Source organism: Pipra filicauda, unplaced genomic scaffold (genome assembly GCF_003945595.2).
Source record: "Pipra filicauda isolate LSUMZ 115617 unplaced genomic scaffold, ASM394559v2 scaffold605_size231112_pilon, whole genome shotgun sequence".
In the NCBI taxonomy this organism is placed as follows: Eukaryota; Metazoa; Chordata; class Aves; order Passeriformes; family Pipridae; genus Pipra; species Pipra filicauda.
This window is the reverse complement of record NW_024104760.1, coordinates 89,022-115,688: the sequence shown is the minus strand read 5'-3', so window position 1 is coordinate 115,688 and position 26,667 is coordinate 89,022. Positions and strand designations below refer to the sequence as shown.

General features: G+C 60.4%; 4 protein-coding genes across 7 annotated transcripts; 3 read left to right on the top strand and 1 right to left on the bottom strand.

Annotated features, from left to right (window-relative positions):
* The first annotated feature begins 539 nt into the window (after positions 1-539).
* Positions 540-9,223, top strand: LOC114000489 (G protein-coupled receptor kinase 5-like). Of its 3 annotated transcripts, XM_039388060.1 has the most exons (19): positions 540-619; positions 2,867-2,962; positions 3,075-3,187; positions 3,478-3,555; positions 3,676-3,776; positions 3,846-3,938; positions 4,014-4,077; positions 4,155-4,295; positions 4,366-4,556; positions 4,631-4,668; positions 4,829-4,918; positions 5,009-5,217; positions 5,297-5,434; positions 5,526-5,663; positions 5,749-5,880; positions 5,981-7,234; positions 7,338-7,410; positions 7,934-8,210; positions 8,839-9,213. In XM_039388060.1, the coding sequence occupies exons 1-16, from the start codon at positions 544-546 to the stop codon at positions 6,092-6,094; spliced, it is 1,812 nt and encodes a 603-aa protein (XP_039243994.1). In that variant the 5' UTR covers positions 540-543; the 3' UTR covers positions 6,095-7,234; positions 7,338-7,410; positions 7,934-8,210; positions 8,839-9,213. The 3 variants fall into 3 exon arrangements, with proteins under 3 accessions (XP_039243994.1, XP_039243995.1, XP_027600639.1); XM_039388061.1 differs by having other exon boundaries at positions 5,981-7,410; positions 9,184-9,223; XM_027744838.2 differs by having other exon boundaries at positions 5,981-7,410.
* Positions 9,224-9,294: 71 nt separating this feature from the next.
* On the top strand, positions 9,295-12,545 carry STAR (steroidogenic acute regulatory protein). The gene is made up of 7 exons (XM_039388063.1): positions 9,295-9,414; positions 9,966-10,079; positions 10,322-10,449; positions 10,526-10,684; positions 11,223-11,407; positions 11,602-11,695; positions 11,778-12,545. The coding sequence occupies exons 1-7, from the start codon at positions 9,351-9,353 to the stop codon at positions 11,877-11,879; spliced, it is 846 nt and encodes a 281-aa protein (XP_039243997.1). The 5' UTR covers positions 9,295-9,350; the 3' UTR covers positions 11,880-12,545.
* Positions 12,354-20,527, bottom strand: ASH2L (ASH2 like, histone lysine methyltransferase complex subunit). 2 transcript variants are annotated; one of them, XM_027744836.2, is made up of 17 exons: positions 20,463-20,527; positions 20,092-20,161; positions 19,697-19,842; positions 18,852-18,940; positions 18,435-18,529; positions 18,253-18,348; positions 17,953-18,048; positions 17,686-17,761; positions 17,050-17,067; positions 15,646-15,739; positions 15,098-15,315; positions 14,732-14,899; positions 14,457-14,650; positions 14,042-14,134; positions 13,829-13,927; positions 13,478-13,537; positions 12,354-13,106 (listed from the first exon to the last, which is right to left on the bottom strand). In XM_027744836.2, the coding sequence occupies exons 4-17, from the start codon at positions 18,922-18,924 to the stop codon at positions 12,999-13,001; spliced, it is 1,488 nt and encodes a 495-aa protein (XP_027600637.1). In that variant the 5' UTR covers positions 18,925-18,940; positions 19,697-19,842; positions 20,092-20,161; positions 20,463-20,527; the 3' UTR covers positions 12,354-12,998. The 2 variants fall into 2 exon arrangements, with proteins under 2 accessions (XP_027600637.1, XP_027600638.1); XM_027744837.2 differs by lacking the exon at positions 17,050-17,067.
* A 920-nt stretch (positions 20,528-21,447) lies between these two features.
* Positions 21,448-23,737, top strand: LOC114000500 (nodal homolog). Its single transcript, XM_027744859.2, has 3 exons — positions 21,448-21,772; positions 22,209-22,996; positions 23,085-23,737. The coding sequence occupies exons 1-3, from the start codon at positions 21,448-21,450 to the stop codon at positions 23,235-23,237; spliced, it is 1,266 nt and encodes a 421-aa protein (XP_027600660.2). The 3' UTR covers positions 23,238-23,737.
* Positions 23,738-26,667: the final 2,930 nt, after the last annotated feature.

Below are 26,667 nucleotides of genomic sequence, written 5' to 3'. Positions count from 1 at the left end.
CCAACAGCCAACGTGGCCAGCACTGCTTCCCCCTCGCTGGCCTGGGGCCCACTTGCTTTGGGGGGAAACGCATCCCCACCCGTTGGGTGGGCTCGAGTGGGTGTTGTGGTTTTTGGGGTGGCAAAGGTGTAAACAAGGAAATGCTAAAAAAAAAAAAAACCTTTATGGAGCTGGAGGTGGCTCGTGCGGCTGGAAAATCCCCGGTGGGAGGGGATGGTTTTTTGGGACCTGGATAGGTCGGGACTCCCCTTCCCAGCGCCCTGGGGCCTCGTTGCTGGAGGGTGGGAAGAAGAGGAGGAGGAGAAAGGCTGCGCTGGTGCCGGTAGTCTCGGGTTCGGTGCCTCCAGCCCGAGGTGGGCGGTGCGAGGAGCTGGTGCGACCGGACCCCCGACTGGGGTGTCGGGGGGACCCCCAAGGTGCGGGGTCGCTCCCGCTGTCCCTTTACATAATCCCGTGACGCCGGGGGCGGCCCGTGACGTCACGGCGGTGACGCAGCCCCGGAGGCGGCCGGTGGCGGCGGGAGGCGCCCGGACCGCGCCGGGCATGGTGTGCGGGGACCCCCGCGCCATGGAGCTGGAGAACATCGTGGCCAACACCGTCCTGCTCAAGGCACGGGAAGGTACCGGCACCTGGTCCCTGCTCCCCGTCCCGCTCCCCGTTCCCAGGCTGCACCCCGGTGTCCTCCCCGCGACCCCCTCCCAACAGGCACCCCCAGCCCGGGGCACCCCCCCGAACCCCTCCGCGGGCACCCCGGGACCCCTCGGTCGGGACGGCGGGTGCCGGGTGGGCTCGTCCCGGGTGGCATCGCCGAGCCCCCGGAGGGACCGGCTGCCCCGGAGCTGTGCCCGGTGCGCTGGGACGTGTCTGTCCGTCCGTCACACCCGCCCGCAGACCCGGGGACGGGAGCAGGGAGCGTAAAAAGCGATTTAGTGCCGTTCCCCGAGGGGTGCGTGTGCAGGGGTGGCCGGGAGCCGCTCTGTCCGTGTGTCCGTGCCGGTGGGACGAGCCTGGCACGGACGGGGCTCGCTCCAGCCGAACTTTGCCGGTGCCGGGACGGTTCGGTGCAGGCCGGAGCCAAACGGGCACTGCCAGGACGAACTCGGCCTCGCCGGGAGGTGCCGGCGGTGCCCTCCTGGTGCGAGCCCTGTGGCCGCCGGGGCGAGGAGCTGCGGGCGTCGCGCCCCTCCGGAGCGGGACTTGGCACGGGCTCCCAGGGAGCCTTTGTTTGCTTTTGGTTTCCTTTGGGAAGCCGGCGCCCTCGTCATTGAACCTTCCTGACCAAAAAGCGAACGGCCCTGGAGCTGCCGGCGCTGCCCTGCGGGAGAATTGGGGGCCAGGCGTGATCAGGGCTTGGTCCTGCACATCCCTGTATCCCAAAGGTCTCCTTACCCCCATCCTGTCGCTCCCGGCAGTGCCGGGGGTGCCACGGGGACAGCCCATGTGCCGGGGCCGGAGTGGTGCCACTGTTCTCACCAGGGAGGGAGAGGTTTGGTGTCGGCAGCTTGAAGCAGCCGTGGGCGATCCCAGCAATGCTCCTGCTCGGGGCTGCTCCTGTCCCATGGGATGCTTGATGGCTCCTGCATGAACCAGAGCCTCAACAGAGCTGGTGCTGGAGAAGAAGAATTTGGAGCGAGGGTGGCTCTGCCACCGTGGGCACCAAATGGGTTAATGTAGGTGCCTGACGGTGTGAGAGGTGATGGAAGCGGGGACGTGGAGTGAGACCAGGGCTGGGACAAGAGCTGGGTCCCGGCTGGGTGGAGATTGGAGCAGTAGGGAGGATTGGAGCCTTCTCAGTGAAAAGCTGAGACCCCACAGCCATGGCTGGGGATCCCCATGCTTGGAGTGACAGGCCGTCATGGAAGGTGCTGGAAGGCACAGGGGGCCCGGTGAGGTCCATCCCAGGAGCATCCAGCCGAGCATCCCTGCGAGGTCGGGTCGACCTGGCCCGCCATGCCAGGATGGCTCCTGGGGCAGGTAGAAGGTCCTTGCCTGGGCATCATCCCTTTGCCAGGAGCCCGGAGGGCTCCAGCCTGGACACCGCAGGCTAAGGGGAGCGGCTGCTCCTCTTCCTCAGGCCCCTGTGCCCCCGTGTCAGGGTGAGCAGGGGGCCCAGGGCCCTCTCGCTCCCGAGGCCGCTCCGCTGGCTGGCGCGGGGCGATTCCTGCTGGAGGAAGCCGGCGATGACGGCAGGAAGCTCTGCCCGGCCGGAGCGCCGGCCCCGCTGGAGCCCAGCACCGCGGGCTCGCCTCGGCGTCACCGGGGCTGGCGGTGGGTGGTGCTGGCCGGGCACCAGCTCGGCCGTGCTGATGTCAGGTCCCTGCAGGGATGACTTCACGCACCAAGTGTCCGCCCAGGAGGGAGTGGTGGCTGGTGGGGGGCCACCCCTCTGCCCCCTCTGTGTCCCTGCAGTTCCCATCGCTGAGGATGGGGGAATAAGGAAGCCAGATGTTTACAGGAGGGAGCGATACTGTGCAGGAGGAATCCTGCACATGCCAGGCTCAGCCTCCCCTGGTGCCAGATGATGCCGAGGGGGATCCCCTCCCTGCCCTGGGAGTCAGGATTGGGTGGAGATCCCCTTGGCTGTTCAGAATCAGGGTCCCTAAAGGGTCAGAGCCCACTCTGGGGCTGGGGGTCTGTTTCCCACGTGGCTTTAGCAGTGCCCAAAGCCCAGAGCAGTGCTGGCAGCGTGTGGTGTGTGAGCAATGGGTTTTGGGGACCAGGAGCGGTGGGATCAGGGAATCCCCAAACCAGGTGACTCTGCAGGACTGGGCAGGGGCTCTGCCACCCCATTTCCCTTATCACTGGTGGCCCGGAGCAGTGATGCCCATCCTGCCAGCATGACCTTGGCCCTTGTTCCCGGCTGCAGGAGGCGGCAGCAAGAGGAAAGGCCGGAGCAAGAAGTGGAGGGAGATCCTGCGGTTCCCGCACATCAGCCAGTGCGATGAGCTGCGGAAGGGCCTGGGTGAGCCAGGAGGGCACCGGGAGCCGGCAGAACCAGCTCGCAGGTCCTGGCACAGCCGGGGCTGCAGCGTGTGCCGGGCAGCTCCCGTGGCAGCTCCTGCCTTCCCCTGCAGAGCAGGACTACGGCAGCCTGTGCCAGCGGCAGCCCATCGGCCGCCTGCTCTTCCGGCAGTTCTGTGAGACGCGGCCGGAGCTCCTGCGCTGCATCCGCTTCCTGGACGCCGTGGTGAGGGACCCTCGGGATGCTCGGGATGCACTGAGGTGTTTTCCCGGGACGGGGCTGTTGGGGTTGGGCTGAGCCCTGTGGCGGGTCCAGTGTGACCCCAGGGCTGTGGGGGGTCCCAGGTGTGCCTGCTGTGGGTGGTGCCCATAGGGCAGGAGCAGGGGGGAATCCCTCACCCCGTGGCCGGGGCAGACCTGCCTCATTCTGGGAGGTGGGGAGGCTCGGTGGGGTCACAGGGCAGAGCTGTGCCTGGTGCCCCGTCTGCAGCACCCTCTTCTCCTCGGGCATCCCAGGAGGAGTACGAACTCTCCCCAGATGAGAAGCGGAAGGAGATGGGTGAAGAGATCATCCAGCGGTTCCTCAGGCAGGAGGTGAGTCCGGGGGGGGCTTTTCCCCCTCCAGGAAGTGACCAGGATGAGATGGGATCACAGGTGGGGTGCAGGAGTGATATACCCAGGACGTGGGTGTGATCCCTCTGCTCCCCTTGGCAGTCCCCGGACTCCCTGCCCGAGGTGGGCCACCCCCACGCCAGTGAGTACCTGCAGGACCTGCAGAAGAGCCCCTGCAAGGACCTGTTCAGCAGCTGCCTGCGGTGAGCACCCTGCCCAGGGCTGGGGGACGGGGGGGCTGCGGTGGCACCAACAGCCCCCTCTCCCCACAGCCCCCTGCACCAGTTCCTGAGCGGGGACCCCTTCGCCGACTACCGGGCCAGCATGTACTTCGACCGGTTCCTGCAGTGGAAGTACCTGGAGAGGTGAGGGCTCTGAGGGGTGTTGGGGGCCCCGGAGGGCGCGGGGCTGACGTGTCTGGCTGGGGCTGTGCGTTCCAGGCAGGCTGTCACCAAGGACACCTTCCGGCAGTACCGGATCCTGGGCAAGGGCGGGTTTGGAGAGGTACGGCCACGGAGGAGGGAGGGCTGGGGGGGTGGACGGGCCGGGGGCTCACCCCACCACTGGCCCCGGCCCCCCAGGTGTGCGCCTGCCAGGTGCGGGCCACGGGCAAGATGTACGCCTGCAAGAAACTGGAGAAGAAACGGATCAAGAAGCGGAAAGGGGAGGCGATGGCCCTGAACGAGAAGCAGATCCTGGAGAAGGTCAACAGCCGGTTCGTGGTGCGTGTGGGAGCCTCCTGGGGGGCTGGGGGGGCCGGGGCTGGTGCTGACGGCCAAGGTGGGCACACAGGTGAGCCTGGCCTATGCCTACGAGACGAAGGACGCTCTGTGCCTGGTGCTGACCATCATGAACGGGGGAGACCTCAAGTTCCACATCTACAACATGGGGAACCCCGGCTTTGAGGACAAGCGCGTGGCCTTCTACGCAGCAGAGATCTGCTGTGGGCTCCAGCACCTGCACCAGGAGGGCATCGTCTACAGGTGAGCTGGGCATGGGGCAGCGGGTGCTGAGCCACCCCTCTGCACGGGGCTGAGCCACCCCTCTGTCCCCACAGGGACCTGAAGCCGGAGAATATCCTGCTGGATGACGATGGTGAGGAGGGAGCTGCTCGGTGTGGCCCTGCCCGTGCTCGTGGCACGAGGATGGGTCTCTATGTGATCCAGGGGGTGCCTGGCTGTGCCCTGGGGGGATGTGCTGGGATGTGAGGTGACCTTTCCCTGGGATAATGCCCTCAGCCCCCTCCCTGCCCCAGGCCACATCAGGATCTCTGACCTGGGGCTGGCTGTCAAGATCCCCGAGGGTGAGACCATCCGGGGCCGCGTGGGCACCGTCGGCTACATGGGTGAGCGTGGGGGCTGCACTGGTGGGCTGGACCAGGGTCCTTGTGTGGCACCGTGCCCGGGTGCTGACAGCTGGGGGCTGTGCCCCACAGCCCCGGAGGTGATCAGCAATGAGCGCTACACCTTCAGCCCCGACTGGTGGGGCCTGGGCTGCCTGGTGTACGAGATGATCGAGGGGCAGTCGCCCTTCCGCGCCCGCAAGGAGCGGGTGAAGCGGGAGGAGGTGGAGAAGCGGGTGCAGGAGGAGCAGGAGCTCTACTCGGACAAGTTCAGCGAGGACGCTCAGGCCATCTGCAAGTTGGTGAGCTGGGGACCCAGGAGTCCCTGCGGGGGCCGGACCGGACCCATCCCTGCTGTGACACCCTCGTTCCCCTCCGCAGCTCCTGGCCAAGGACCCCGGGGTGCGGCTGGGCTGCGGGGCCGGCGGGGCGGCCGAGGTGAAGCGACATCCCTTCTTCAGGACCATCAACTTCAAGCGGCTGGAGGCCGGAATCATGACCCCCCCCTTCGTGCCGGACGTAAGGGCCGGGCAGGGGTGGGCACCCACGGTGTGGGGGGGACAGCCTCACTCCCCCCACTGCCCCCCTGACAGCCCCCCGGGCCCTGCAGCCGCGGGCGGTTTATTGCAAGGACGTGCTGGACATCGAGCAGTTCTCCACGGTGAAGGGCGTCAACTTGGACCAAACCGACAGTGATTTCTACGCCAAATTCGCCACGGGCAGCGTCTCCATCCCCTGGCAGAACGAGGTACTGGGGGCGTGGTGCACCAGAGGGGTCCCACCCAGCTGTGGTGCTGCCGGCGCCCAACCCTGCGGTGACCTGACCCCCCCAGATGATCGAGACCGAGTGTTTCAAGGACCTCAACGTGTTTGGGCCCAGCGGGACCCGCTCCCCCGACCTGGACTGGCAGCGGCTGCCCGAGCCCCCCAAGCGCAGCCTCTTGCAGCGGCTCTTCCGGCGACACGTAAGGGACAGGGGCGTGTTTTGGGGGGCTGGGGTGCCCTGGGGTCTCCCCGAGACCACCCTGGCTCACTGCCCACCATCTGTCTGACTGTTCCTTGCAGCCAGCTGACTACACCATTGGCACCTCTGTCCACCCCCCCAGCTCGGCTGCTGTGAACTCGCACCCTCCTGCGGCCAAATCCTCCTGCCAAACCCCGGCACCGGCACCGTCTTGACCCCTCGGGGGGCCCCCAGCCCCCGTGTGCCCTCTCAGGGTTATCCCGGAGCAGCTCTGGGGCCGGGGGCTCCGGGGATGCTCACGGAGGGGAGGGGGATGCTGGCACGGGCTGATGTGGGTGGGCAGGGGGCGATGGGGGCAGAGGGGTGGAAGCTGCCTTGACCCCAACCCTGCCAGCTCCCCATCCCTCCAGCCTGTTCCTGGGGGCTTCCACTGCAGGACCGCCTCCCACCAGCTCCCCTCCCCACTGCCAGGGGAGGGGGCCAGGGCACAGACCTGTTTCTGCTGCTTTTGAGCCCATTATCTTATCACCGGGTCAGAGCGTGACCTCTGCGGGCATCGGGGGGGGGCTGTGGTTTATCTGTGCTCTCCAAATAGCAACACGGGCAGCCTTGGAGTGAGGGGACACCCCGGCCCCCCCGGCCGTGCTGCAGCAGGAGGGACGGGGTCACCCCGACAGAGCCTCCCCCCAGAGAAGCACGGCCTCCCCTGCTCCGGCCACTGCGGTGGGAAGCGGGCTGGGAGAGGGGAATTTTCTCGAAGGTGGCTGGGCAAGGAGGGGGTGAGGGGCTCCCCCCATCCTCACGAGGCAGCTCCGGGCAGCCTCGGGGTTCCTGGGCCCCCCATCCCTTCGGGCCCTGGTGAATCTCCAGCACCTTTGGTCGGCGTTGATCCGGTTTTGTATATTTTGTACAGTTGTGAATATTTGTACCTCGAGCCCTGTTGTACATTTTTTAAGCGAAAAGCTGCAAACGGAGCTGCATGGTGACTTTGTGGGTGGACTTGGGGGCCTTTCCGGGGGGGCTGTGGGGGCTTTCTCGGGTGTTTTACCTCCCCCAGCATGTTCTCCCCCCTCCTTGCCCTGTGGGATGTGGGTGGGGGTGCTGGGTGCCCATCCCGGGGCGGGGCTGTGCTGGTTTCCCGGGCATCCCCTTGCTGGCACACGGGACATGGCCACGTGCTGCCCGTGCCCCCAGCCCCGTCCCCAGAAGAGCAGGGCTCAGCCGAGGGGCCAGCTGGGTCCAGGCAGGTCCGAGCTGTGGCCAGAGCCTTGTCCTGCCCTGCTGCTGGAGCTCAGCGGGCTCAGCTGGCCAGGCCAACTGTGTTCTGATGGAGAGGCACCTTCCTGGAGCCCGAGGTAGGTGCTGGGACCCCAATCTCATCCCTGGTGCCTGTGGCATTGCTACTGCTCCTCCTGGCCACCCTCAGTACCCCCCTGCTGCTGTTCCTTTCCCTCGCAGGCTCGGTGCATGCATCAGCGGGGGGGACCTCAAGGGACATCCAGAGGAGGTGCTGAGGCCACATCAGGAGCTGGTGAGGGTCCTGGGTGTGTCCCAGATCACCAGAGCCCCCTGAGGGTTCTGGAATCCTTTTTGGAGTCCCCTTGTGGCGCCCTGGGGATGGGTCACCTGGAGCATTTCCCTCGTGTGCTGTGGCACAATGACTTGTCCTCATGTCCCTTCCCCAGGGGCACAGAGGAGCTCGTGCCCCTCCAGCCCCCCCAGCCCAGAGCCAGAGGGGTGGCTCTGCCCGGGCTGTTTTGGTTCTTCTCACAAACAACTGCATGTCCTTGTGCCAAGGCCTCGTGCCGGGAGCCACTGCTCCGTCTGGGATAACAACAGTCCTGGGTGGTTCACAGCTGGGGGGTCTCTGGTCCCCCTCACTGTCAGGGCAGGGGGGCTGTGGGTAATGCACAGTATGGGGGGGTCTCTGGTCTCCCTTAGCACCCAGACCCGTGGGTGCTCCGTGTGCGTTTGGCCGGAGCTCTGGGCAAGGAGCTCCCGGGAGCAGCTCAGGGATTTCAAACCCTCTGGAATTTCCCTCACTCCATGTGCAGGCAGGTGGGAGCAGGTGGGTGAAGCCCGGAGCAGGGAGAGCTGTGGCACAACCTGGGAGTCACACCTGTGGGACCGTGGCTGCAGCGAGGATTTCCCAGCAAACATTTGGGAAGGGGACGGCGCAGCCTCCGGCTTCCTCCTGGTCCCTCCAGCACCTTCGTCCGGTCGCGCATCGCTGACGTGAACGTGGGGTGCTTTCTGCACATGACAGAGGATGGCAGCCCTGGCGATGGAGAGGAGCATCCTGAGGAGCAGCAGGAACATTCTGGATGGCAGGTGGGACCCGAATCACCTCGGGGGGGCTGGGGACAAGCAGGGGGAGGTGAGGGGCTCCCCGGGGCTGGTGCAGCATTGGGGTGACCTCCCCCTGGGCCAAGTTGTTGCAACAGCGGGGAGGAAGGTCAGGCTCCCCGCAGGAGGGTGCAGGGGTTGACGTCAAAGGAAGCAGCTGTGATTCACGGGTTCCTGGGAGCGCTGGTCTCCGGGCCATAACTCATCCCAGAAATGTCATTTCAGCCTTGAGCGTTATCGCTGCTCTGCCGTTGCCCACCACTCCCAGCCCTGGGACAGATAACCAGGCTCGGAGGTAGGGGGGCTGCACGAGGCTGCCCCTTTCTCCCAGCCCAGGCTCAACAGCTCGACATGTTTAATATTCAGCTCTGTATGGGCTGTCCTGGTTCTTGTGTGCAGCGTTTGCTGAGGTTGGGCTGAGCCTGGCTGGGTTATTCCAGGATGGCTCTGTCCCGAGACGGTGTTGTCCATTGCTGTTATTATCCATTGTTATCCATCCATGATAATCATCCTCGATGGCCTTGTAGGTCTTTTCCAACCTTACTGATTCTGTGGTTCTGTGTTTGCCCACCGACACCTGTCAGAATTGATTATCACCTGTCCTTACCCACAGCTGATGGCCCGTGTGCCGCAGGGTCTGTCCCTGGCACGGCAGGAGCTGGGCAGGGGGGCTCTGCCTCTCTGCTGTCCCTCAGGGGTGCCGTGCCCCCGTGGCTGTGCCGTGGACGGGGCTGGCCGTGCCCCCCTGTGCCGGCTCCGTGTCCCAGCACGGCGCTGACCCCTCAGCTGCGTGAGGAGCCCGGCGTGGCCTTGGCCCGCGGGGCCCTGCCGTGAGTGACGGCTCTTATCTGGTGGCTGACGGGGCAGAATCCTTCAGCCCACGTACTTAAGGCCGTGGCGGCGGGGCTGGGACAGAGCCGCGCTCGCCGCAGACACCGAGCACAGACACTGAGCACAGCCACCACCACAGCCACCACCACAGCCACCACCACAGCCACCACCACAGCCACCGAGCACAGCCACCACCACAGCCACCACCACAGCCACCACCACAGCCACCGAGCACAGCCACCACCACAGCCACCACCACAGCCACCGAGCACAGCCACCACCACAGCCCAGGAGATGCTCCCAGCCACGTCCAAGCTCTGTGCCGCCATCTCCTACCGGCACCTGCGCAACATGACCGGTGAGGGGCTGCCTGGGGCAGGAGGGGCAGCGGGGTCCTGTCCCCGCTGTCACACTGGAGTTCGTGGGAGAAGTTCCCGCTGAGTCGCGGGTGCAGAAAGGACACCACCCCCCCCCTTTGCTTTCTAAACTCCTTCTCGGGCAGGAGGATGAGCTCAGGGGTGCTCTCCTTACCCCACCCTATGCCGTGTTGCTTTCTGGGTTTTGTGATTTACTGTCCCTGCCGCCCTTTTTACCATCTCTGGTGCCTGTGCCCCTGTGGCCAGCTCTGGGTCACACTCCCACTGGCAGTGAGGATTTTCTATCCTTGTGCTCCATTTCTATGCTCTTTCCTGGGCCACCCGATGTTCCTCAGTATTTTTACTGCTGCATGGCTTGGACCTGGAGCCAAGCCTGGGATTGCTTAGGACAGGCTGTCCCAGGGCAGCGTGATGGCTGCTCCCTGTGCCTGTAGGGACTCAGTAAAGGTGACAAGCAGAGGCTTTTCCATGTTGTATGATCAAACTGGGGGAAAAAGCCCTGGAAAGGCCCCTGATGCACTCTCCCCCTCAGGTCTGAGGAGACAAGCTGCTGTGGCCATCAGCCAGGAGCTGAGCAGGCTCGCCTGCCGCAGCCCAGGACCCAGCTCCTGGATCCACCAGGTGCGCAGGAGGAGCTCCTTGCTCAGTAAGTGACACCTCAGGGGGGTCTGTCCCTTCCTGCTGGGGGGAGGCTGTCAGGGATTGGGGATCCAGGGACTGGCTGGGGGAAAACCTGCTTGTGGGCGGGCTGTGCTTCTGCTGAACCAGCAGCAGAGTGGGAATTGGGTTTAATTCCCCGGTCCCTGGGCATGGAAAGAGTATTTGATGTAGATAAAGCTTATCTGGCACGTTCTTGCACTCACTCCTGCCTTTGTCTGGTCCCGGCAGGCTCGAGGCTGGAGGAGAAGCCCTTCAGTGAGATGGAAATGTCTTACATCAAACAAGGAGAGGAAGCCCTGCAGAAATCCCTCAGAATCCTGGAGGACCAGGACGGCTGGAAGACGGAGACGGTGGCGGTGGGTGCTCTGCCGTGTGGCACTGACACTCCTCCTGCCAACAGCTGTGGTGTTAATCCTGCTGTCCCCCCTCCAGGGAAACGGAGACAAAGTGCTGAGCAAGGTGCTGCCGGACGTGGGGAAGGTGTTCCGGCTGGAGGTGGTGGTGGACCAGCCCCTGGACTCAGTGTACGGAGAGCTGGTGGACAACATGGAGCAGATGGGAGACTGGAACCCCAACGTCAAAGAAGTCAAGGTAGGAAACGTGTGTCACAGCCGGGGTTCACACGGGTCCTGCTCCACGTGGCGTTGGAAGGGCTCATCACAGCAGGAGCACAGGGAATTCTCTGCCATTCTTTGCGACTGTATCTTGTCCTTTGCCTGCTGCAGATGTGGAGGGTTTTTATGCAGTAACTGTATTGTTGCTGCAGCAAAGGTGAGTCTGGAGCAGCTTCTCTGTGACTAATTCTGCAGGAAATGCACTTTCCTGCAAGGAGCAGCCAGTTCTGCTGTAACTCTGGGCTGATCCGGAGGAGAAGCAGCCCCGAGGCACAAGGAAGAGTTTGGCTATGCCACAGCTCCTCTGGAATCAGAGAAGCAGTAAGAGAAACACCTTTCAGGAACTGAAAACTCATGTTCTGCACCTGGGGTGGAGCATATATTTGCAATTTTTCTCCCTGTAAACACCAAGTTTTTGTCAGACCCTGTGTTTGAGCACCCGGTAACCAAAGGCAGCTTTTTAGCTACGCTGGCACTTAAACACTTCAAACTGAGGTTTCAGTTCCAAACTGCAGATCCTGGAGAAGATTGGGAAGGACACGGTGATCACCCACGAGAAGGCAGCCCCGACCCCCGGGAACATTGTTGGGCCCCGGGACTTCGTGAGCGTCCGGTGCTCCAAGAGACGCGGCTCCACCTGTGTCCTGGCCGGCATGTCCACGACGTACGGAGCGATGCCGGAGCAGGAGGGGTTCGTCAGGTAACCCCCTGTTCAGTCCCCTTACGGGGTGTGCAACGAGGGAGATTCCCACGGGGCAGGAGGGTTTTAGCAGGGGCTCAGTCATTGGTTTGTCTGGGCAGCAGGAGCTGCTGAGGAAACCCCCAATCACAAAGTGTATTTTTGAGGCTCGAAGTCTGGGTTTTGGGTCTGACCCGGTCCCTCCCCCCTGCCAGGGCTGAGAATGGTCCCACCTGCATGGTCCTGCGCCCGCTGCCCGGCAGCCCCTCCCGGACCAGGCTGACCTGGCTGCTCAGCATCGACCTCAAGGTACTGGGAAGGGCGCAGGGTGGAGAACGGGGGCTGTGGGGGAGGCAGGTCCTGCTCACAGGCTGTGTCTGCTCCTCTGCAGGGCTGGCTGCCCAAGACCATCATCAACCAGGTCCTGTCCCAGACACAGGTGGACTTCGCCAAACACCTCCGGCAGCGCCTGGCCCGGCCTGTGACCTGCTGACCACGACCCGCCCACCACCCGGGGCAGGGCTTTGTTCAGGGGCAAACGGGGAGTCACTTTGATCAGCCAAGGCCTTTAGCAGCAGACACCACTAATTAATATGTGGCTTCAATCAATAAATATAAAGATTTATTTATTGGAACTCATTGTGGAAGTGCAGGACCAAAAATTTTAAGTCCTACGTTTGCCTCACTGAGCATGTGCTGGCCCAGCCAGGAACCTCTACCCTCCCTAATTACTGTCACTGAATAAATAAAGCTTTAATTAGTGGTGTCCCAGGCCTGGGCTCACTAGTTATTTGGGAGGCCCCAGACATCTGACTGGGAAGATACATCCTCAGTGAGGCAAACACGGGCCTGACTGAACCTCACCTTTTACTCCCCTAAAACTCAAACACAGCACTTAACTAACAATTTTATTCCCTCTCCCCCCCCAAAGCAGCTCTAATTTATTTTTCCTGTACAGACACAGACACAGTGTCAAATTATTTATTCATCCAAAAGCTCTATAATGATGATCATTGGCAGCAGGCCCAGTGTAGTTCCTGTGAGCAGATCTTCAGCTTGAGAGATCTCCAAATGTAGCTACTTTGAGTTTAAATCTCACTTGTAACAATTTACAAGACAAAAACAGAATAAAAAGAGAGTTAAAGCCTTTATTTTTAAACTGGTTTCCAGTTTGTGGGGAAAAGAAAAAATACAGTTTGGACGGAAGCCCAAATTTCAGTCTTACATGCAGCTGTCTCGTTCCAACAGAGCCCTCCTGGCTGGGAGCTGTTGGTCCCAATCAGCCAAACACACCTGAGCACAGGTGTCACTGTACCTACACCTGGCAGGTCCAGCTACACCCTGTTCTCAGGAACACCCCACAGTCACAGCCCAGGAGGAGGTACCTCAGCACCCCCTTCTCCCGGGAGTGACACTGTAACGGTACTGGAGGCTCCAAGAGATGCCCCAAAATAGCACAAAACACCCCAGACCTGCCCCACTCGCACTCTGGCAGGGGGAGGGGTGTGAACCTGCAGCAGGTAACACATCCACAACACCTCAGCCCGGTGGGTCGTGGCTGCTCACTGAGGGACGGACGTTCCTCTGCGATAAATCCTCGGTGGGGGGGGGGTTATGGCTCCCAGGGGGGGCTCCTCCTCCCATCCACCTCTGTCTCCACGTGGTACAGGACATCAGCCAGCGTGTGCTCCACCACGGCGCCCCAGCCCATGTCACTCATCTGCAGGGGGAAGCACAGTCAGCTCCAGCCACGGAGTACAGGCCTGGGAAGGAGTGGCAGCAGCATTCCAGGGCTGTTCCCCTCCTGGAAACATCGGTGGGGTAAAAAAAATTCCAAGTGTGTCCTTAAACAATTCCACCCTCTTACTGATAAAAGAGGCCAACACAGGCAACAGCAGGGCCTTACAATCTGTCAAGAGGAACAAGACAGCATCCACCATTTAACAAAAATTTAATTAAATTATTTATTGGGCTAGCTGTCCTTAAATATTTTTTAATGTGCTGTGGTGTGGTACGAATCACACCAAAATACCTTTTGTTTTAAACACTGAGTCTCTCAGATGGGGGTAAAAAAGCTTCAGGTTTACTTACAGGGCGGTAAGTGATGTCTCTGGGTGGATACTTGAAATACGGCCCAAAGTTTATAGAAACCTGGGGAAGACACATTTTCATTAGATCTAAAAAAAACAGGAAAATTTCTTTAGTCCTCAGTCCTCATCCCCCTCCTGCTTCTGAGCCTACCCCCAGCCTGTGCAAGCCCAGAGGAACAAGCACCCCTGGCATGGAAGGAGGGTGTTCCTTCAGCAGTTTTGTTCCAGAGTCGCTTCACTAAAATAATTCCCATCTTCCCTCCTCACTTGGCAGGCTCCCAGAGCACTCCCACTCTGTGCATTACTGAAACTGAGGGATTCAGGCATTCTCCTTCAAAGACACCTCACTTACCGTGCAGCCTTTGTACAAAGAAATGGCAGGAAAATAAACCCCTTCAAAGATGTCCTTAAAGGCAACTCCTTGGCTGACACCGTTCTTGAAGAATATGATCTGAAAAATGAAGGGTTTTCCCACTGATGGTGGCTGTCATAACACAGCAACTCTCCCAGGATTACCCCCCGTTCCCCTTTACCAGATGTGCTGAAGTGACACCCAAGAACTCACCTGGCTTCCAGGTGCCTGCTTTAGGCTCTTCTCTGCCTTGTCCACAAAATCCTTCTCTTCAAAGTACAAGTAGCTTTTGAATTTGATCAAAGCCTGAAATAGCAGCAAACAATGTCAGAAGCAAGTCCAAAAACCTGTTGCCCATCACCTGCCCTGCTTGGGGACAGGTGTGCCTGGTGTCAGAGTACCTGTGAGGAGTGATTCCCACAGCTCAAGTATTTGAGAGCCAGGAGGGGAAGATGAAAGGAGACGTGGGCAATCCCATCCAGGAGTATTTTGGACCTCTCCCCTATGAACCACGGAGGTACCCAGAGGCAGGATGGGAAGGATCCACGGAAAGGGGCAGGAGTGAGGTCAGAGCAACCTGTTTGCCACTTATCCACCTGCTCAATCCAACAGTGAACTCGCCCCTCACCTTGTCTTTGTAGGTGTCAGGCAGGGACTTGGCCGTCTCAGTGTCCTCTGGAAGGCTGATGTAAAATCCCAGGACGTCTCCCTGTCCGTAGCCAGATGAGTAGTGTTTCCCTATCGACTGGTGAAACTTGGTTCCCTTTTTGCTGCGCCAGGAGTAACTGAACTTGTCATATCCCAGAGGGGCCTGGAGGTTCCCTGCGGAAACAAACACTTTGTTGTGAACACGTGGAGTGTAGCAGGAGCATCTCCTAAGAAGTATTTGGTACCATTATTTACCCAAGGGCTGTGACCAGCCTAGTCTGGCAGCTGTGTCTGGAGGCATCTCATCCATGGAGATCTCGAAGTACCAGGCTCCTTTCCGCACGCCATGGGAGGCTCGCACCATGGAATAGCCCTTCTCGCCAACAACAGTCAGCCTGTCGTCAGAGATCTTCAGCTGGGGAGCTGCAGGGGGTGACACGAGCAGTTATTTGGGATTTGCAAAGTGTGGAGATGGCAGAAGGCAAACGAACGTGCAGAGGTGGATCTGCCATCTGCACCTCTGAGAGCAATTACACCTGAAACGTCACTGACCGGTAACGAGAGGTCACCGGGACGTCCCTGTAAGGAAACACAACCTGCCCAGATTAACGAGCTCTGTACCTCGGTCATGCAGTGCCAGGAGGACTCGTTCATACAGGCAGGCTCTGTACAGGTCCCCAGGAATCGGTTTTCCTGCCCAGCAGTCCAGCTCCAGCTTTTCCGGGTCGGGCGCGTGGGGGTCAGGCTCGGCCAGGATGTATCGGTACCCATCCTTGTTGAAGGGGTGTTCCAGAGGGTACCCGTGGGGGGGCAAGCGCTGAGCTGAGAACAATGGGTCACTGAAACACAGAAACTCCAGGCTGGCATCTCCCAGTGGCTGTGGTGCCATCACAGATCACCCCAGGACACCCCCCTGCAGAGCTGTCCCTGCGCTCAGGGGCTGCACAGCGGTGTCTGTGCCAAACGAGCACACACCTACAAACTGAGCACACCCTCCCCCACTGCAAATGATTTATGGCCTGTGAGTTATCAGTAACGTCACAGGGCTCTGGAGTGACTCCCCATGAACCCACCCGAGGCAGAGACAGGTGGGAGGCAGCTTAAGGCATCACAAGCACGGACGTCCCTGCCCGGTGCCCAACACCTCAGTACCCGTGCCCTCCTCTCACCTCCGGGTTTTCTTGGCTGTTCCCGTGGTCCCTCCGTCCTGCTGCTTGCGTTTGGCTCCCCGGCCCTTCCCGCTGCCTCCAGCAGCCATTCCCCCTGCACACACAGACCGGGCACGTTAAGGAGCTGGGGGTCGGGGAGCGCCCGCGCGCCCGGAATCTCCAGGGACAGAGGGGCAGAAGCAGCCAAACCAAAATGAGCTCGTGGGCTCAGGAGCCTTTGCCCACAGTCAGTGTGAACCAGCCCGTGGTGCCAACGAGCACAGCAAAATCCGCAGGGGACTAAATTTGGAGCGGAAGCTGAGGGAGACTGAGCAGCAAAACGAGCTCAACCCAGCCTTTTGAGGTCAGAATTAAGAATCTTTTCTGTCATGAGAAGAGCTACAGGCAGCAGCACTGGGATCCACTTCAGAGGTATTATTATTAGTCTTTCATGGAGATTCCAGTCACAGTTCCAATCTACTTCTGCAGAAGCAGCAGAAACCCACCCTACAGCACAGCCACTATCCCAGTGACCCTGTGCTGGGGGAACACTCTGACACCAATCAGCAAGAAGCACTTTAATGTTCAATTTCCATCTATAAAATAAAATACACCTACGTGGAGGAAAAACAAAAAGCAAGAGGTGTTTCTCTTCAGTATCACCAAAGTCAGTTCTGGGATTGAACAGTGTACCAGCCTGAACTACAGCACTGATTTTGAACTCACAGGACTGTAGTACAGGAAAGGCTGCGTGTCAAATTTAATCAAACTGAGATCAGCACAACGTTTTAATGAATTAAATCATATGTGCATTTTATCATCACACTATTTCAAAAGAGATCAGTGTTGATTCACAAGGAAAACTACGGAAATTTCATGTACTGTAGATAAACACCTTCACGAACTGCATTCGTGTGGTAATTAAAAATCCAGTCAGCTCTTCCATTACCAGCATTCCCTTATGGTGTAAGGGATCCAAATCACCCAGGGAATACCATATTCTGCACAAACATGACCTGATCCAGCTGCACATCACCTGATCCAGTGCAGATAAACATTCAGGATCTCCAGTTGGTAAATATTTACTTGCCCAAACCATCACACTGTATGTTTCAGACTGAATTATTTAGACATTAGGAGTTAAAATGACAACATCAGGTCAACTGACACAAAGTAAAAATAAATATAAGAACAAAATACACAAATAAAACATTTATAACAGTCAAGTAGGGCAGAATATGGCAATAAAAGCTTTTAATTGCTAAAGATTAAAGAGTGGAATTGCTGGTTTGTATTAAAGCCTGACTGCGATCACATCAGGGCACGCTTTCATTTTTAATTGACTTTGGCTTCTAAGAGAATCAAGCAAAAAAGCTTTGCAAACAGCAATACTTAAGTTTTAGAAGCTGAAAGGTAAATATTCACCTCCCAGAGAGGCTCCACCTGCAAGAACAGAAGTGGCACCACATGTTTGTCAGTCTCCCGGAAATTCAATAAAAAACAACCAGTGCATGACATGGAGACAACACACCTGAGATATCTGTAACCTGCTCTAAAAAGCCCCAAATACCTCCTGCCTGTACTATTGGGATGTGTTTACTGCAGATTATTAATACATATCCTCATCAGCAGGTACTTCACTGCAGTAAGGTCACCCTGAGCAACCTCGGCAGGACGGGACAGCACAGGAGTCACCCTCAAGGAGTAACAGTAAAGCAGAAGCAGTGAGCACAAGGAATAATGTATATATTTATCCTTTCCCCAGCTACTTTCAACTCTCAGAGAAAGGGAAACACAAGGAGGTAAATTAAAACCATTCTAAGAGCAAACTGACAAGCTGGGCTTTCTGGCGAGCATCTTGATTTATCTGGTCACCGTAAAGAAACAGCTGAACCTTCCCAAGAACTAAAGTTAATCCTTCTATAAAAAGGCACAGTGAGACTGTTCTGAGCACAAGCATAAACTCAGCTCACACGACAGCTGAACTGCACAGATGCCCAGAGGACTGGGAAATGCAGCTTAGTCCCAAATACCCAAAACCCTCTCGAGTAAAGAACTTGCCATTCAAGCTTCCACTCGTGGACACAGCGTTGCTCTGTTTCTGGTTGTCATAGGCAGGGCCAATATTGGCAAGATCCTGCAAGAGATCAAACAATCTGCTGAACAGACTTGGTCAAAGGTGCCACTCTGAGCCCAAGCAGGGCACTCCCAGGTGCTGGAGCTCCCACCCACCACTGGCACAACACGGACTCGTGGCAGAGCTTTGCCCCTTGACTGAGCAGAAGGCACCACAAGGATCCCCCACTCCTCCCTTCTCTCATCATATACCTGGTCTAGAAGCCCAAATTTGGGGTAATCTTCCTCTGGGTCTTTACTGCCCGGGTCTGGGTGCTCTTTCACCAGGAACACGTCTCTTTCTTTGCACTGAAACAGAGGAGTTCAAGTCACACGAGGTAAGATTAACAAATTAATTAACAAGTGTTTAAATCCCATTGTGTACTATTAATATGTGGGAGGTACATCAGCATCTTCACCCTTCAGCTCCAAGCTCAACCCTCAGCACACACCAGCATCAGAAAACTAAAATGTTCGTGGTAATTCCTCCAGGGATTTACCCCCAGTTCTTACCATGGTTTTGACAATGTTATTGGGCCAGGTCATTTTCCCAGGCCTCTGCCGCGTTGTCATACACTCCCAGTATTTATCAATGAACGGGATAATATCCTGTGAAAGCAGAGAACATTTCTCTGAGCTCCTCTCACTGACACCACCCCTGGCGCGGACCCGCGGCGGTTCCGTCACAGCCAAACCTTATCCTTGGAGAACATCGTCTTGGGGTGCTCGTCCTGTGTCCTCGACTGCCACGTGAGGTTGGCCAGAGCACTAAGGCACATTTCCTTGAGATCTGGAACACAAAACACCCAAGGAATACACTTGGTGGGGAAGATCAGGACACCCACCTGTGTTCACAGCAATCACCGACCCCACAGCATCACCCCGAGGAACAGCAAACCCCCTCGAGCTCATCCTGATCAGCCCCCACTGAACACATTGACACCGTCTTCAGCAATTAAAACAGCAAAACATTTTTAGAAAAAGCCTCAGATTTGTTGCTATGAATTTTCTGGTCATTTTCCAAGAGTCTCAGCAGAACCCTCCCAGACAAAACCAAACCTTCAGCATTATCTTGCACAAAACACCCCCCAACGTGCTTCTCCCAGACTCACTCGCTTGTTTCCTCAGGAAGTAGGTGTTCCCACTGTGGTGGCACACGTTGCAGTGGAAGCTGTAGTTGGTCATGAAGGGCAAACAGGACCTGGGAAAGAGCAGGTTTGTCAGGGCTGGGTACACCGTAATTACTGCATTAGATTAAAGGAATGCCAGAATTACTGAGATTAGAAAAGACCTCTGACATCATCGAGTCCACCCTGTGCCCAATCCCCACCTTGTCCCCCAGCCCAGAGCACTGAGTGCCATGTCCAGTCCTTCCTTGGACATCTCCAGGCATGGGGACTCCACTACCTTCCTGGGCAGCCCCTTCCAATACCTGACCATGCTTACCAGGGAAAAATTCCTCCTGATGTCCAACCTGACCCTCCCCCTGGCACAGCTTGAGGCCGTTTCCTGTCATCCTGTCCCTTGTTCCCTGGGAGCCCCCTCCTGTCAGGGGGCTGCAGAGTCAGAAGGTCCCCCCTGAGCCTCATTTTCTCCAGGCTGAGCCCCCCCAGCTGCTCATGGTGCTCCAGACCCTTCCCAGCTCCGTTCCCTTCCCTGGGCACACACCAGCCCCTCAGTGTCTTTCTTAGAAAAGAAATAAAGTCAATTATTCTTTACTACACTGGATTAAGACATTAATTATTCCAGATTAGAAACCAATTATTCTTTCTCTCCCTGAGCCCAGAAACACCTTACAGGCTCAGTGGTATCTGGTAGGGGTGCTTTTATCACGGGCAAAGTCTTAGTTATTTACACAACGTGCTGGTTTCCAAGTGTCCAAGGATACGGACGGGGCCTTGGTCCTTGGGAACTCGCACTCTAAAACACTCCCTTCCTGCTGCCAGGGCTCACGTACGTGGTGTCGATGCCGAAGGTGTCCGCCGTGAACCACTTGGTGCAGATCCCACACTGCAGCTCGATCTCTCCCAGCTGCCGCGCGTTCTCCTCGTCCCCCGAGCCCCCCTGGGCATCCAGGGCCTCGGCACCATCCCCAGCCGTGTCCTGGAACAGGAGCAGAGCCAGGGAATCACACACTGCCCGGGCAGAGCAGAGCCAGGGACTCACACACCTTTAAACGGAATAAATCCCTCCCCCTGATCCGTGCCCGCGCTGGAGCTATTCCATAGACTCAGCTCGTTACACGGGTGAGGATTTAACTTCCAAAATAACCCTTTCCAGACCCAAAGCTGGGGGGATGTAAATTCCCTTAGGGCTGAACCACCCACCACTCCCCGTGCCCACAGCACTTACCAGGGGCTCCTTGCCGTTGGCGGACTCGGTCTCCAGGGCCGTGGTGACATCGACCAGGGCGGTGTCCCCGCTGCCAGGGCACAGACGTGTCAGAGGAGCCGCCCCCCCGGGACCCCCGGGAATGGGGGGCGGAGGGGGGGCTCAGCCCGGACCCGGGGCCCGGCGCGGGATGGGGGGGTACGTGCAGCTACCCCCCGCCCTCCCGGTGTCGCTTGGGCCCCCCGGGGACCCCTCTGGGGTGGTGCAGGACCCCCATCCCCGTTCCCATGGTAACGCGGCGAGCCCCCCCCCCCGCCCCCTTTTCCCCCATCAAAGCCCTCACGGTGCGGGGGCTGCGGGGGCCGCTCGGGCGCGCGCAGGGAGGGCCATACCCGCTCTCGGCGTCGGCGGCGGGCGGTTCTGGCGGGGCCGGGGGCTCCGGGGCCGGGGGGGGCTCCGGAGGGGGCTCCGCGCCCTCGGCCGCCGCCGCCGCCATGTTCGCCCGCCGCCCGCGCTCGCGGCTCTCGCGAGACCCGGCGCTTCAAAGGGCGATGGCTCCGGGTGGGCCCCACCGCTGCGCAGCGGCGCCACCTGGCGGCGGCCGCCGGGAACTGCGCGGCGGGGAGATGGAGCCGTGACGTCACGTTTCCCTTCTGTCGTGACGTCACTTTTTGCAGCGTCGTGACGTCACCCGGCCACAGCCTGAGAGGGAGGTGTGGGGCTGACAGCGGGGTAAGAAACCGCCAGAGGGTCCCAGGTTTCCCCGGTGCCCCGCACGTTTCTCCCAGGGAAGGAGGAGCGTCGCCTCGCTGGGAGACGGGTGGGGACTAGGGGAGACCCCCGCTGAGACCCCCACCCTGGAGAGGTTGGGGTCCTCGGGTACCCCAGGTCCCTGTCCCTTCTCCAAAGAGCAGGACAGGATTGATGGGTGGCGGGGAATGTGCCTGGGTCACTCGTCCACAGGGGTCCCGGGTGGTGCCGTCCCCACACCCACCAGCCGCGGCAGGAGAGGGATGGGGGGGGCTGGTGGTGGGGACGAGCCCAGGAGGGATGGAGGGGAGGATGGAGAGGGAAACGGGCAGGACGAGAAGAACTGGAGGGCTGGAGGGATGAGTCGGGTGGATAAGACTGGAGGCAGTTAGGGAAGGGTGGAAAGGAGAGAGGGAGAAAGAGAGGAACGAGAGACGGCGGAGTTGGAAGCGGGGAGGGATGTCTGCGCGGAGATGGGGGTGGAGGGGAGGGAGGATGGAGATAGGGACGGAGGGCTGGGAAGAGGGATGGGGAGAAGAGGGGAGGGGGCTGCCGGAGAGGGGGGTGCCCGGGGCGGCGCTCGGGGCCGCTGTACAAATAGGGCGGCTGCGGGTGGCCCGGGCAGACATGCGGGTCCCGCTCCGCTCCGCGCCCGCGCTGGCGCTCTGCGCCCTCGCCCTGCTCCGCCTGGGCTGCGCATCCCCCCGGGCATCCACCTGGGCACCGACTGGAGCATCCCCCCGGGCATCCACCTGGGCACCGACTGGAGCATCCCCCCGGGCACCCACCTGGGCACCGACCGGAGCATCCCCCCGAGCACCCACCCGGGCGCCCACCCTGTCCCCGGCCCGCGCCCCGCCGCGCTGCCCCCCGCTGATGCTGCAGCTGCTCCGCGCCCCTCCCGCCCCGCTCCGCGCCGCCGCCGCCGCCGCCCTCAGCCTCTCCCCGCACGGTGAGTGGGGCCTCGGCCCCGGACATCCCTGTCCTGGGACCGGCACTGTCCCCGGGACCCTCACCATCCCTCAGCATCCCTATCCTGGGACCGGCACTGTCCTCGGGTCCCGTGCGGTCCCGGGGCAACCCTGTCCCCGGGATCAGCACCATTCCTCTTCCCGGGACTGGCACTGTCCCCAGGCATCCCTGTTCTGGCACAGTTACAGTCCCCGGGACCTGCACCGGCCCCAAGCATCCCTGTCCGGGGACCCCCACTGTCCCGAGAATCCCTGTCCCTGGGACCGGCCCTGCCCGGGGCTCTCGCTGGCTCTCGGGGTGGATCCAGCGGCTTTCCCCTGACCCTCGGGCTCCCGCGGCAGGGACGCGAGGGCACCATCCCTCCCGGAGCTGGCACCCCCGGCCCCACGTCCCCTCACCTTGCCCTTGGCTTTCAGGCTCCCTGCAGAACGGCTCCCGCTGGGCGCTCTCCTTCGACATGTCCTCCCTGTCCAGCAGCCAGGAGGTGAGTCTGGCCCAGCTCCGCATCCGCCTGCCCGGGCTCTCCCACTCCCACGTCTCCCTGGACATCTACCACAGCCAGCGGCGCAGGTGCCGGGGACACGGGACCTGCGCCCACCAGCTCTTCCTGGGCACCGTGGCCGGCAGCCCCTCTGCCACCCAGGCCTCCTGGGAAGTCTTCGAGGTCACCAACCTGCTCCGGTCCTGGCTGCACCAAGCCGTGGTCCCCGGGCACCACAATCCCACGGGAAAGGAGCGCTGGGAGATGAACAGCTCAGATGTCCCGGCCACCAGTGCGGTGCACTCGCCCATCCTGAGCGACGCTGGCCACGGGGAGCCAGCCCTGCCCCAGGACGTGGCAGACAGAGTCCTGCTGCTCATCTTCTCCACGGACAAGTCTCCAGGAGACCACAGCCTCATCAGGACAGCGGAGACCTCCAAGTACATCATGCGTGACAGCGGCTCCCAGGGCGAGGGGACGCGCCGGCACCGCAGGAACAGGATGGAGAAGCAAAGGATCAAAGCGAGCGACGCTGCTCCGGCCACGCCGCGGGAGGAGGGCAGGGCCCTGTGCAGGCGGGTGGACATGATGGTGGATTTCGAGCAGACGGGCTGGGGCAGCTGGATTGTCTACCCCAAAAAGTACAACGCCTACCGATGCGAAGGGCTGTGCCCCTCGCCCGTGGACGAGACCTTCAAGCCCACCAACCACGCGTACATACAGGTAAGAGGAGCTGCCCCCGCGCCCCCCACACTCCCAGCCCTCCACCCGCGGCAGGGGGGATTTTCTGCCCTTCCCGTGTCTCCCACAGAGTTTGCTGCAGCTCTACAAGCCCAACCAGGTGCCGTGTCCCGCCTGCTCCCCGGTCAGGATGAGTCCCCTCTCCATGCTCTACTACGAGAAGGGCGAGATCGTCGTCCGCCACCACGAGGACATGATCATCGAGGAGTGTGGCTGCAACTGAGGCCACCTCGTCCCCCGCTGGGAAGGGGCACATCTCTGCCCAAAAGTGCCCCCAAGGACCGACCACCCGACCTATGGCCATCACACAGACCGGGGCATCTCGAGCCCATGTGACTGTGGGTCGGCAAAGCCCTGGCTGGGCCAGGGGAGGAGTGGGGAGTGGGGTGCCAGGGTGTTAGCAGTGCTTCATGGCCACGGTGCATGGCTGGATCCAGGCTCCACGCAGGAAAGGCCACCAGCCACCTCCCTGTGGCACCTTGGTGCCCCACACTGTGTTTTTCCAGGAGCTGTGGTGCTGCTGGAAGATGTGCCTGGGGCAGCCAAGGGCAGAGGCAGGAGCTGAGGTGCAGGACTGGAGCATGGCAGCATCACTCCCTGCCACGGCACACTCTGCTCCCTCCGTGAGGCCATGGATCTGCTCAAGCCTTTTCCCCCCTCGCTGGATGGGGTGGTAGAGAAAGGGTCACAGTGGTAAAACTCATCAATAAATTATATATATATATATATTAAAAACGTCTGGTGGTTCGGCTGATTTCCACAGCCCGTTTTTGCTGTTGGTGGTCTGTCAGGGTGCAGTTCCTCCATCTCTCTGTCCATTTGCTCCTTCACCAGTAACACCAGAGCAGGTGGGCTCTGGCTGTTCCTGACACTGCCAGAGCAAAGGGGTCCCTCCAACGGTGCAAAAGATGCTCAAAAGCTCCAAAGTTCACGTGAGATAAGGATGGAGCTGCTCCCACCCTGACGGGAGGTTGCTCAAGAGCAAGCAGGGAGGCACCTGCAGGAGGGGAAGGGGAGGCTAAAGGGATTTCCCACCCTTATTTACCCCTCGGAGATAAGGGAAGGGCTGTGCTCTCTAACAGCAGTGAATTCTAAGCCTTGGGCCGGTGCAGGCAGCCTTTGGGTCACCAACCCGGTGACAGCAGGAGAACCCCAGCCCCAGGCAATGCCCGGGGCCTCCAGTGCCCTGGGGTGACCGTGTCCCCTCTGCACCCCAGTCCTGGCGGGGGATGCTCCTCCTGGGCAGTGAGGGTCAGTGCTGGGGTTTGGCTGCAGCCCCGGCGGTGGGTCTGGGGTCCCCCAGGCTCAGGGCGGCCCCCGTGGATGGGGACACGGCACTCGCGGGGGGGACCCACGGTGGCCCCCGCGCAGCCGAGGGGACGGGAGGGACCACAAGCATCGGGGCTGGTGGCGGGTGGCCCGGGTGGCTGCGCAGGATGGGACAGGGGCCACCTCCCTCCCGCCCCTCCTGGGACCGGCAGCCCCGACTCCACATCCCAGCCCAGCCTGATTATCCCCAATCCACATCCCAGCCGGCGGATAAACAAAGCGTGTCTGGTGTGTCCCCCCTCCCCAGCAGACCCTCCCCGGGGCCGCTTACATATTCCAACAGCTTTCACACTGCGACCATCCCGTCATTAGAGGGTCATTTGCAGGAGCTGTCAAGGGTGGGCCGGGGGCGCGGGGCTGACCCCCGGCAGGAGGCAAAGCCACGCAGAAACCTGCACATCTGCGCTGTGGGTGACATGAAATCACATTATTTTGCCTCTTTCTCCGCAGTTCTGCCACTCCTGCTCATAAACGGGAGGATTCACACCCTCACGCCCAGCCCGGGACGCCCCGGCCCCCCCCAGCCCCCGCTGTATCTCTGCCATCTCTGCCCCTCCATCACCCCTGTTTGGAATCCAGCAGCGGCTTCAAAAGTTGTGGCGGGGCAGGGGGAGGCAGCAGCCGTTCCCTGGGAAGAGCGGGGTGGAAAAATAAAGGCTGAGATTCCAGGGCTGTAAGGAAAACATCAAAGTGCGGGCGGTGACAATAAAGCCGGGTTTAGGCGAGGATCTGCTGGCGAGCCGGGCTCTGCCAGGCTCGGGCTGTGAGCAGGGACCCGATCTGAGCAGGGAGAGCTGTGGCCCTGCTCCTGCCCCAATCCACATCGGCTGCGGGGGGGCCGTGGGGGGGACAGAGGGAGCCCAGACACGCAAGACAATAAAGTGGGGGGACAGCCCCAGCCCTGCCATGGGGTGCTGCCTGTGACCCGTCAGCATCCCAGGGCCAGGGGGGAGCCGGCAGGTCTCTGCTCTGGGAAGGGCTGGCTTGGTCTCAGCAGCCTTAAACATAAAGGACAGAGCCTCCCCGTGCAGGGAAGGTTTTCCAGCAGGGAAGGTGCCTGAGGTTTTCTGGGAGGGCAAGACTTGGAACAAGCAGTGACCACTCGGGGAGCATGGGAGTGTGGGGCAGCTGAGCCTGGGGGGGATCAGTCTGGAGGGACAGGGGGATGGCAGGCACGGATTGCTTTGGACACACGAGGAAAGAGCAAAAACAAACAGGCCAAGGGGCTTATCACAGGCCCAGGGTAATATTTGTACAAGTGGTGCACTAAGGCTCGAGCTGGGGTGGGCAGGTGGTGTTTGTCCCGTGACTGGGACACAGAGCAGGACACAGGGACATGGAGAAGGACTCAGGGACACGGAGCAGGGCACAAGGACACGGATTAGGATGCAGGGACACGGAGGAGGACTCAGGGATGTGGAGCAGGATGCAGGGACACCGGGTGTGCTGCTCTACCCTCCTGCGACAAAAAGGGGCTGGGATGGGAAATGCAATGACAAAGCCAACACTTGTCCCTGGACCTCCCCAGAGCATCCCAGCTGTGCCACAGCCACCCACAGCTGCCTTCCCTCCCTCCCTGCCTCCCACCGTGCTCACCAGGGCTCAGCCTGCAGGAAAAGCAGCTCCTCGGCCTGGGAGTGCAAGTGTTGGGCAAGGAACAGAGCCTGGTGGAGCAGGGAACTGCCCTGGAATGCTGAGCTGCTCCATGCGGGGCTCGGGAAAGCTGGGAGAGCTGCAAACATGAAGGCAGGCAGGAGATGGATCCAAAACTGCCCAGCTGAGGGATGCAGTGGCTGGGGGTGTGAGGGAGGGGGTGAAGGACCGGAGCAATGGGGTGCTGAGACCACTTGGTCCCACGCCACGGGTGGAAAAGTTCAAGGAACGGGCTCAGGACAAATTGCAGGGAGCAGATGCCCACAAGCGTCACCTCATCCCATCCACAGCTTTGGTCAGGACTCTCTCTGCCCCCCACGACTGCCCCCAAGTGCCTGTGGCCCCAGGGCCCTGGCCGGGAACCCAGCGGGAGCCCCGACCCTCCCGGACAGAGCCCTGGTCACACCTGGCCAGGTGTTTCACAGGGAGCCCTCCCTCCCTCCGAATTATCAGCTATGCATTGCTGTCCCAGGCACCTGGGGCTTTGATGCTCCCCCAGATCTGCATAAGCTTCAGATACCAATGCAAAGCTTCCAGGGCAGGGACAAAGTACTTAACACTTCCAGCACGTGTTACCTCTCCTGCAGGTGGGAGGGAATGGGATTTAAGAGCATTACCTGCAATACCTGACACTTACCCCAAAATCCAGGCCTTTGTACCGACACCAAATC